A 12,098-nucleotide genomic window follows, 5' to 3' on the forward strand; every position below is an offset into this window, starting at 1 on the left:
TGGCACAACTGGAAAACGAGGGACACAGGGCTCCTTAATCTCCTGGTGGAGAGGGGAGGACTGCCCGCTGTGCACATGGGTGTTCGGGATCAAGGGTCTGTCATGCATCTGGCTCCCCACCTCAAAGTTCAAGGAGAGGTCACCAGAAGGGAGGAGATCAGTTGGGTAGAGGGAAGAATTCTTAGCCTCGTCCGTGCAGCCCTTAGAGGAGGAGAATCTTAGACTAGAAGCTAGAAAGGACTTATCTTTACTTCTAAAGCCAAAAAGGCCAATATTCAAGCAGTAGAATGTGTTCAGTGTCAAGTGTACGTTTGTTATGAGTGAAAACATGTCCATCCATAGGAGCAGGTTTAATAAATATAACTAACATATGCAGAAAATGAAACGTTATACGGTCATTAGAAATGAGAAGGCAGCTTGGATTGAGTGTTGATATAAATTAATCTCCAAGATAAGTGAGAAATAAGGGTACAGAGTTAAGTGTGCTACCATTTTTTTTAAACACACGCACATAAAATACGTTTGGAAGAGAAGATATATCAGGCAGAGGACCTGGGTAACTGAGGGACAGATACGGGAAGGCAACTATTTTTCATCTATACCATTTTATACCTTTTGCATTTTATACCATGTGTATATATTATATGTTCCAAAAATCAATTGCTTAAAATAGTTATTATTTTTTATCTTTTTTTCCCCATTCACAAAGAGAAAATCCTGGCCCTTCCCAAATTATGTGGCCAGTATTAATATAACCTCAGCTCACTTCTCCTTTCTCCCTTTATTATATACCCAAATAAATAACTGTCCCAAAGATCAGCAACTGGAACGTGGGACAAAGCACCTCCATTTTACAGAACAATACTAGTAAAACATCGAAATACATGTATTTGGAAAAGATCTGAAAAACTGTACAGCAGTATTAACAGTGTTTATCTTGTGTTGGGTTTAATAGGTCATTTTGGTTTTGTCTTCATATTTTCTGTGATTTCCAAAGTTTATACAATAACAAATCTCACTTTTGTTATAATTTTTAAGATTAAAAAAAAAAACGCAACTTTTTGCTACTCACCTGGTTCCTGTCCCTGGCATTTGCATATCGAAACCTCTGGATGTAATAAAAGACCAGCCACGCGAGGGAGATAATCATCAAGACGATGAAGGAGATGGAGACGAACACGACCGAAGTGCGGCTCACGTATTTCTGCAAGTTCCGAGTTCCGATGGTGATGTACATCGTCACGGTGATGTTCCTTTCCAGCAGGCTGACTATCTCCTTCCCTTTTGGCTCAGGAATCATTATTGCCACGATGTCTTCTACACCTGTTGTGAGAGGGGCACAGAGGGGCCGATGCAGGTAGGGGGGTAAGAGGAGGAGGAGTCATAGTAAAATATCTGAATAAAGTAACGTGCAACCAAATAATGGCACTAATTTTGACAATTCTTTGCTGGGTCTAATAGCCAGGTCTAATTCTAAGATCTAACAGCCAGAAACGGAGTCAAATTGTATATTTCTTCAGCTACCTTGCGATGCTGCTATCTCGTATGTGAGAAATGAACCTACAATGAACTTCTAATTTTGGTGCCAGTGAGGTCATGATCAGGCTGCCCTCCAACTCTCTAAGGTGCTGTCAACCCTTCCCACTAGTCCAAGTTTACAGTCCTATGCTACATTTCACAGACCCACTCCCTCCCAGGAGGGGAAAAGGCACTCTGTACTCATGCAAAGGGTAAAACTCCCAGTTGTATGCCGTCTGCGAGCTCCTCCCCCGCCACACACGCACTATGAATACTTGATTACAGGTCTCTACTTAACATTTCCAAGGCAATTTTCCCCTACAGCGAGTACCCAAAGCAACCCAAAATAGGGTTTCTTAATGAGCTCTAATAAGATTTGCCAACATAAAATAATGGTCTCAGAACTATTTTCTGCTTATTTCACCCAATTCAATGTAAACAGCTGTGTATTCTCCTTCCAAATAAGGGAAGATGGAAGCCGTGTAGATAATTCCAGGATTGTTTTGTCTCTACTCCCCAGAACTCCCACCACCACGCCACTTCTTGGACAATTTGAAGCAAGAGTGGCAACTTTCTTGGTCTGAGTTACCTGGGTCATTGTCCCTATTCTTTATGACACTATGTGAGGCACTACCTCTTGGTGAGTTCTGGGGCTTCTACCAGGGGGCCTTTAGTTGGGATATAATATCAGCTCCAAATGAAGCAACTGGACATGTCGCTGTGATTGATCCATGGACCAGAATATCAGTTTCGCTAAGATGGATTCTCAGGGATCACCTCAATTCAAAATCATGCCTGCAAACCTCTTAATGGGCCCTACTTCCACATGGAAATATCCTATTACCTGAGGTCATTACAAATTAAAGAGAGTAAATTTGCAATTAGGATGTTGTCATTTTGAGACAAAATTAAAGACACCTATAGCTGCTTAAAGCCTGCTGTATTCACATGCTGAGGTCAGCCAGCTAGACAGAACTACCAGATTGTATTTGCTCAGGGTGTTTTTAAACAAGTCTCTTAAAAGGTTCTTAGGGCTTTCACTTGATCTTGATCTCTACGCAAGTTTTCAATCCTAAATTCCTCGAAGCTCTTTCACTTAGGCTGAATAAATACTGTAAAAGCTAACTATACACAAAGGTGCCTGTGTACGCTATATCAATTATATATCTTTTAAAATTCCAAAAACCTTTGCATTGGCCCAACTGTAAACCACAAAGCCACACAGTGTTTAGATTTGGCTGTTATTTCTGGGAATTATTGAAACTGATGGCTTGAATTTCAACATTGCAGAATTTACGGACAATTGCGATGCACTTTCTCTTTCCATGTTTACTTTGGCCAATGGCTACATGTGGTCTGAGGTTTGGCGAGGAATTAAGGCTGCTGGCAGGTGTTGTCTCTACAGAAATATGATCTTTGTGTACTGAACTAATCTGGCCTGGTGAGGCTCATATTAGTGCTATAGCCATTTTATAGATATTTAAGTAGCGGCAGAATCATAACCTTTCACTTCATTTATCCTCTTTATATTTTTTAAGCATGCCTATTTAAGATTCTAGAATAAGATTTTTTTTTTTTTGAGAAAGGGACTTCGGAGTTATTTATAAGACTATGTATGCTCAGACTTGCACAAGTTTTACATTTTTTAGTAGTCAAATTTGAATAATACATTCCTTTATGGCTTCTAGTTCCAATACTCTGCTTAGGAACCTCTTTTTCACCAAAGATGACAGAAACATTCACCTAAAATTGCTTTTCAAAAACTATTAGTGTTACTTCTTACATATAAGTCTTGAACAACCTAAATGTGATTTAATAACACAACATATATTGAGCTCTTATAATGCGATGGGCAGAGAGAAGACAGAAAGGATGCAATTTATTTTTCCCCTAAATTCTCAGACATATTTGGGTCAACTTTTGGATTTTAGTTTAATGTCACGTTGACCTATCTTTTCCTGAGCCAGGCTTAGTCCTCTAGGCTTTTAACATATTTACTCTCTGGAAGCCTAACCCTTCACTAATTTTCCCCTTACAATTTTCCTATTATCTATTTATATTAAGAGACCATAGAGCCTAATGGTAAAGAGTTGGGGTCTGGAACTAGATAGCTTGTTTTGAACCCCAGTTCAGCATTTTAAAAACAGGCAACTAAATTTGGGCTATCCACAAAGTTCTAAATTACTAAATTACTCAGCATCCATTTTGAAGAAACTGAGAAATCATTCTCTCTTCCTGTAAAGTGTAATGAACTATTTAAACCTAAGTGCTTAGTTACACTGCCTGTGCTGCTCATACTAATGTTGTGTCTTTCTGAGATGACACCTGCTTGCAAAGACTGAAAATGGCAGTGGGGAGGTTCTATCTACCTGGACTTCAACCTTATTCATCTTCAATATTCATGATGAATTTCTAAGGCTGATGATGATTAAAAAAAAATAGATGGAATTCGGATATATTTTTCCATGCACTTTAGGCTAGGCATTGTGCGCAGTGAACAGAGATACCAAGGGTATGTGTTTATCCTCGTAGAAATAGTCATTAAGAATTTAGGTACAAAGGGCATCCCAAAACGGTACAATGTAAAGTGGATTTGGATTAATTATCTGACCAGTCTGATCAATATCCAGGGCAAAAAGCTACCATAGGATCAAATCTGTTCAAATGAGACATGTGAGTCAGCAGACAATTCCCCGATCTTCACTTCATTTTGGAATATGCAGCCGTGTGTGTCAGGGGAGCCAGGAGACTCCCCAGGTCCCTTGCAGTGGAATTGCTTCTGAGGGTGTGTGTGAGGGGATGGAGTGGGGAGAGGAGGGCTGAGGTGAATGTGGGGAGGGTGCTGAAAGCCCAGCTGAGTGTTCTCCTTAGAGTTAAATGCTACCCTCAGTATCTAACCTATGATACACCGGAGGCTCTGAGGCCCAGGGAAGAGAAGTTAACCAACAGCGTATTTTGTATGGGTCGAATCTATAAGGAGGCCTTGCTATTTATTTGGGCAATTCTATTTTTACTGTGACATCTAGTCTCTCTATTATCAATTGCCTCTTTCTGCATAATCGTGTTAGCCTGCCATCTGCTTTTCCGAGTGATCACTATTATGTAATTATTGTGTCTTCTGGAAAAGCTCTTCAGCCCTGCAAGAGAATGTGTGACCAAGACACACACGACCTGGCCACCAGACAAACACCAGGAGCACCCTGTATATTTAGCGCTTCCTCTTCTCAGGAGACTACTCAATCGCCATGATCTAATTTGGTGTATGCAGCTAAGTAAGAAATCAGAAGTTCGGAAAGCCAAAGAATGGTCGATAACCAGGAAATCCTTTACTTATAAATTTAAAATAGGTTGTTTAAACATTGACAGACCGTCTCGCACACCAGCAGAGTGCTGGACATTTCACAGAGCCTGGGGCCCCAGTGCTCCCTATGAATGCCAGAGCACAGCAACATCTCTCCCAGGTTCACGCGAGCAACAATCCTCCTTCAGTTCTCTGCATCCTCTCTCTCCCCTTATCTTTGCTTTAGTCTCACCGATGGCCCTTTAGAACGTAGGCAATACTAAGAAAAGGCTGTGGTTTTCATTTACAGATATTTTCTATTTACACACTTAATATCTATTGTATTTTTTTACAGTCAGCTCCCGATGATCATCTAGTTTCATGTGAGATAATGATAATGTATGTAAAATAACTGTTAAAACTGCAAAGTACCATATAAATGTAAAGCATTACCATTTCCTGCATTGCTTTAAAAATATTTTTAATAAACGTAGATGCCAAAATCCTCAATTAAGCATTCACAAACAGACTCTGATAATATAGTAAAAAAAATCTTCATGACTAAGTGAGATTTATCCTAGGAAGATGATGGTGAATTACCATTAGAAAATATATTAATACTTTTTAGAACATTAACGAATGAAAGGAATAAAGCATATGATTATATTAGTGTAGCTAGCTGTCCTCCAACATCTGGTCTGATACTTCTATAGTACTAGTGTTCTGGTCAGGCACAGGCTATCCAGCAGTTAACCTCAGCCTCCCTTGCAGCTAGCTGTCACTGTGAGATTAATATTTCACTTTCGAGATGTGAGTGGAGATGATGTTGGCTCCTCCAACATCTTATTCATAAAGAAACTGAATATGAGCACCCTAGATTCTGTCTCCTTTTTTCTCTGACTTCCAATAGAGAGATATGGAACAGTCAGCTTCTTAGAGAAGAAAGCTGTATGTTAAGGATGGCACCCATTCCTGATTCTTATTAAGAGTTAAATACTATAAGGAAAGTCCCTTAATGTGAAAAAGAGTATCTTTCAGAAATAGTACATTAAATGGAGCAGAAAAAAACATCAGAAGTTTTCCAGTTTGAATCATGAGTAAGACAGGGATGAGCCAACATGTAAAGTGGAAGTCAAATCTGGTGCAAAGAGACATAGATATTAGAGAGGTAAATATTGGGAAGGAAGAAGGCAAACTGTTGTTATTTGGGAGATCACATGACCACTTAAAAAAGCCAAGATGATTTAACTACTAAAATCAGAAGGATGTTGAGTAGAATATAAGATTCAAGATCAAAATACAGCTAAAAAAGTGAAGCTTTCTAGGTGATGTAAAATACAGCATAGGGGGTATAGTCAATAATATTGTAATTACTATGTATAGTGCCAGGTGAGTACTAGACTAATTGGGAGGATCGCTATGTAAATTATATAAATGTCTAACCACTATGCTGTACACTTGTAACTAATATAAAATATTTCTGAATGTCAACTGTAATTAAAAATACAAAAGAAAAGTTAAAATAAAATAAAAAATGAATCTTTTTATATACCAATAATAACTAACCAAGATATGTAATGGAAAAGATGATATGTATGTATAGCAGACATCATAAAATACCTAAGGATAAACCTAATAACCACTAGCTCTATATGAAGAAAACTATATAATAAAGTGTGTATGAAAGACGTCAAAGATTCCAGAAGCAGATTTCATTTTAACTCAAGAATTATTTAGAATTATGTATTTAGTTTCCAAATATAGATGATCTTTTTAAAGTTATTAAATATAAATATTATTATATATAAATATAAATATAAATATTATTATATTTATAATAATAATTATTTTGTGTTGTTACATAATGGTCAAGGAATGTGGCCTTTTGATATTGATCCTTAATCATTTAACACAATTTTTAAGGTGTATATGTTCCATTTGTATTCAGAAACATCCTTTGTTGGGTATACATATACTATTGATTAAGCTTATTAATTGTATTCAGATTTTCCACATTGCTGCTTATTTTTGTCTGCTTGCGTGCCTGAATAGGGTGTGTTAAATGTTCACACAACTGTTCTGTTTTCTCTGTGAAGTTCTGTCAGTTGCTGGTCGATCTTTGAGCTTGTATAGTTAACTGCATACATATTCATGATGGTGGTATCTGCTCACAATATCGTAGCTGTGGAGAGCTCTTTGATGTTACGATGATTCTTGTTGGTTTCAAATATAACTTCCAGAGTTATATTTGAAAATAGTCTTTCATGTTCTCAAATGTCATTATGCCTACTTGTGAGTATTCATCAGTTAGTTTGGTAGTATGTGGACACTTTCAATCTGAGATATTTCTTTTTTTCTTTAATTCTAAAACATTTGTCTTCATAGTTTATTCAAATATTTTCTCCTATTTTTTTTTTCTCCTGCAAGTCCTATTATCCTGTTGGTGGCACTTGTTTTTACATTTGCTAATTTTGTATACTTTCCCCTCTCATTTAAAACTTTTTTATTTGGAAATAATTATAGACTAATAAGTGGCACAAACAGTACACGGAGGTCCCATGCACTCTCTTCCTCCAGTGGTGGCATCTCACATATTATAGTGCATTATCAAAACAGAAAAGTGATTGGCACGGTACAATTAACAGATTATAGGAGTTACTTAGATTTCACCAGTTTGGACATGTACAGATTTAAAAAATGTTTTTGTGCAAAATTGTATGACACTTTATCACACATATAGAGTCATACAATCGCTACCACAATTAAATATTGAAATATTCCATTATCACAAAGGAATTACTTCTCTCTATCCCCCTCTCCTCCCTAATTTCTGGATGTCAACTTATCTACTCTTATTATCTCTATAAGTCTGTCATTTCTAGAATGTTATACAAATGGAATCATAGTGTATAACCCTTTGAGATGGTCTTTTTCTATTCAACATAATGCCCTTAACATCTATGCAAGTTGTTACATGCAACAGCAATTCATTCCTTTATGTTGCTGAGTAGTATTTTATGGTATAGAATGTAGTACATCATGGTTGCTTAATTATGCACTCATTGATGTATATATTGGTTATTTCCAGTTCTTGGCTATTAAGAATAAAGCTGCTATGAACATTGTGTGCAAGTTTTGTATGAATATAAGTTTTCATTTCTCTGGGATGAATGCCAAGGGTGCAATTGTTATGTTTGGTTTTTAAAAGAAAATCTCAAACTGTTTTCTAGAGTGGCTATGTCATTTTACATTTCCATTGGCAATGTATTAGTGATTTAGCTTCTCAGCATTGTTCTCAGCCTTTGGAATCATCCCTATTTTTTATTTTAGCCATTCTAACAACTGTATAGTGGTATTTCAATGTGTCCTTTATAATATTTCTTTATCCATTCTGGTTGACTTGTGGAAGAGTTTCTCAAGCTGATCTTCAAGCTCATAAATTTGTCTTTAGTCATAGTCATTCTGTATTTTATTCTAGTTATTGTATTCTTTATAATTATTACATTTTTTCATACTAAACGTTTCCCATTTTTTTTTACAACTTCTAGCTCCTGATGCACAGAATCTTCCCTTACTTAATATTTATAGTCCATCTTTTCAATCATTCTTTTTCAGATAGTAACTATTGATTTTATACTTTTAGAAAATGTATTTATTCTGACGCACATGCATTTTTTTACACGAATGGCATTATACAATGCATATTTTAACCTGTTTTTTTCATTTAACAATATACTTAACGTACACCTGAAAATTATATGATCGTATTAACCAATGTTACCCCAATAAACAATTAAAAAAGAAAACTACAGTAAAAAAAAAAAACCAATACACTGTGAAGTATTTTCACGTCAGAACATTCTCCTACGACTTCCTTTTTAATGACTGAAGAGCATTCCTTTCTATGAGTATACAACAGTGTCCCTTTTATCCAACGCCTCAGCAGCTGCTGAATAGAAAAAGCTGAAATCCTACACAATTTGGCATATGTAGCTTACAGATTTTAGTTCAAATGAAAATATATAAAAGTATACTCATTCACCAGTCTTTTACATAGAGCTTCTCTTTTTCCAGCTTTACCGAGTTAGAAATAATGGTGGTACCCCTTAGTTGTCGCATTACCTCTGCCCGTGAGCTCATTTTTCCCTAGTAGAATCAGCTACTCTGCCTGGTCATGGTTTTGGGGGAGAAACCAGGGCAAGGGCCCTGCAGAAGCTTATGAATAAGCTCGGACGGCCCCAAGCATCACAGAACCACTGGCGACTCCTCCCATTGGCAGGTTCTTTGCAAAATCACGGGTTGCTTGCCCTCCTCTCGGATGGCCCCACCCATTCACCTGAGACACTGCTGAAGTTCAGGCCTCCAGGTCATGAATCAGCTCCCAGGACCTTACAGCTATACTGCTCTGTACGTCATCTAATCCAACCCCATTTCCCACCCACGTCTTGCTTCTCAAACCCTCTTTCATGATTCTCGCAATTTCAGCCTGGTCAACAAATTCCCTAGTAGTTTCTGTCTCTTCTTGGGATAATCATTCCTTCACTCTATTGATCCTTCACTTCCTTGATATGGCTGACCTATGAGGACACCACTTTCTATGCACTATGGTTAAAGAGACAGTTTTTTTTTTTTTTTAATTTTAATTAAACCATATTCCACATACCGCAAGGACAGAAGATGGTTTGGTGTCCATGCTCCATCTTGCTACTTCTAGACCATTATTCCTGGCCCCATACCATCCTCCTTCAAAAAACACTTATCTTTTGAGATTCTCCCCACCTATATTCTCATCTACCAACTTTCTGTTCATCACCTTTATCACCCTCTTTAGCTCTTAGCTCATAATTTCATCCTCCCTAGACTGAAATTTCAGTATTTACAAGAAGATAATCTTAGTTTCCTTGCTCTTTCGTTTCTCCATATCATGTGAACACTGCTAAGAGAAAAATCTTACAAGTCATCTGTCTTCACTTTAAATTTATGATCCCTTTCCTCAAATGAACATCTAATGTCACCCATTCTACTCCATTCTGGGCCCACTCTCCCTTTGTCCAAATGATGACCTCATATCGTTACGTCTCCTCAAACTTCCTGTATTCTCTTTCCCGCCCATATTCTCACCCATAGTGATTTTACTGCCAGTCAGAGAAAAAATATCCATCAGAGAAAAATGTCCGTCAGAGAAAATATCCTGTCCTATTATTAAATGAGGTAATTCACAGTGAAGCACTTAGCACACGACCTGCCATAGAAAAGCTAGGATATAGATATTAGGTTTTATTAGTATCATTACTGTTTTACCACTGTCAAATATACAAATGGGACTGCCTCGGCCCCGCCCTTCTCTTGGTACAATGCAGGACGTTTCTCCTCTGCTACAAAGGCCTAGTCCTATAGTGCAATGTGCCCCATCTGTCACTGTCTCTGGTCAGGTGTGGGCAGTACACAAGACTTTTATTCAAATTAAGAAAACTACTGGTCTCAAACAGGAGCACCTGGAGGGCTAAGCTGTGGCAGTCACCCCAGCACTATGAGGGGAAAAGAGTAGGAACGGAGCTGGTACAGAGGGAGGAAAAACAAAAAATCAGGGCAGAAATAATCCAATGACATGATGTGAGCCTTGATCAAGCCATACCTGAAGTTAGTTACCTTTGGACTCTGCAGTTATTTTGCTAAAGACAGTCTGAGCTGAGTTTTCTGCCCTTTACTCCCACATTATGTAACCAGGTAGTGACAACATGCAAAAAAATAAATGATAAAAATCCAGGTCTTCTGAATCCCAAACCAGAGTCATTAAACTTCATTATACTTCCAAGTAATTCCTCAGGTCATCTATAATTTAATTTCCCTTTATTTGAATTTACATTAGAAGTAATCCTTATTGTTTTCATCTGTGTATACTTCAGAAAAGAATGTCCATATCAAACAAATATGAAGCTGTCTGCTTCGCTTTGCATGTATGATTCCAAGGTCACCCTAGGCCATAAACGAGCAGTCATTCCAGATGGTTCCGAAGTGTGTTCTGTTAGTTTTCCTACCCCAGAGAGAGGTTAGTGCTATCCCGGACCGTATACCTTTCTTGAAACCCATGTATTACTATACTTGTTGGGGATGAGAAGGATGCTGTCTGGAACGCAGTCTTATTCTGGCAAATAAAAGTAGTTTTTGGGGATAAAAATAAATTCATAGTAGGACTAGTTTTGGGAGTGTGAAATTTTATCATTCGGGGAACCAAACTGATAATTTGTAGTGCAAACCAACTGACGTGATTTCTCCAGAAGGCCTCTAAGCTCAAAATATTAAAGGTTCACCTGAGTTATTGGGCAAAAGCTGGTTAATCTGTGCTCCCTCAATGTGAGATGAAGTATGTCAAACACTGAGTGTTACTGAAGTGCATTTTAATTATGCACTAGATCCTTTAAGTGGGGATTTGTCATTATAGTTAGAGGCGGATGCGATAACTTATATGAAGTCAAAAAATCTTTAAAGGAGATGCTAGCAATAGTCAATTTTATTTTCCGTGGATGGCTCTGGTAATTCGATTAACTCACTGACGTCGGTTCCTTAGCTACACTTGAGATGATCAACACCTTATACTTTTTAAAAAAATCATATTTCTCTGATTCACACCTGTGTAAAATTTTCAGTGAATTTATGGTAACTGTAGGAAGAGTAATAAATAAGGTATTTTATTTATAACCCCACCTGTAGCATTTTCTTAGAACATAGTCAATAAATCAGACTCAAAGAACACTTCTAGCTTTTGTGAGAATTTTAAATGGTTAAAAGTGATATTATAGACTCCAGGCTGAAATAAAATCAACCTTTGAATAACGAATTTTTTTTTTTTTACAGTAATTCAGTTTTTATTAGAGCAAATAACATATTTTAAGTTCTAATTTTAGTTTGGACAAAAACCATTACATATGTAAGTCTTACTAAGGAGCAGACTAATGGAATTACGGGATAGGAAACTACGAGAGATCAAAATGCTCCAGCATTTTCTCTTTTCTTAAAAATCTAATAAAGGAAATTAAATAGCAGAATCATTTACCATCACTTCCAGCGGGGTGACCCTGGAAGATTTATTAAATCTTTAAGCTTCAGATTCATTATCTCCAAAACTCTAACAGTAAACGTACTTAGTCCAAAGGGTTGAGTGAGGATTAAATGAGATAATGCATATAAAGAACCCAGAACATATTAAGTGCTCAATAAATAGTAAGTTATTGTCATCGTCGTCATCATCTATCAAATAATCACTTAAAATATTCCAGGCAGTGTAAAACTTGCATTTAGA

At 37.1% G+C, this 12,098-nt stretch overlaps 1 protein-coding gene across 1 annotated transcript in view; it reads right to left on the reverse strand.

Annotated features, from left to right (window-relative positions):
- RNF150 (ring finger protein 150) overlaps positions 1-12,098 on the reverse strand; it is a 185,255-nt gene that overhangs the window by 60,741 nt on the left and 112,416 nt on the right. Inside the window, exon 4 of the mRNA XM_006906229.3 lies at positions 1,073-1,323. Coding sequence (XP_006906291.2) covers positions 1,073-1,323 — 251 coding nt within the window. The remainder of the gene's footprint in view (positions 1-1,072; positions 1,324-12,098) is intronic.

Source organism: Pteropus alecto, unplaced genomic scaffold (genome assembly GCF_000325575.1).
Source record: "Pteropus alecto unplaced genomic scaffold, ASM32557v1 scaffold50, whole genome shotgun sequence".
In the NCBI taxonomy this organism is placed as follows: Eukaryota; Metazoa; Chordata; class Mammalia; order Chiroptera; family Pteropodidae; genus Pteropus; species Pteropus alecto.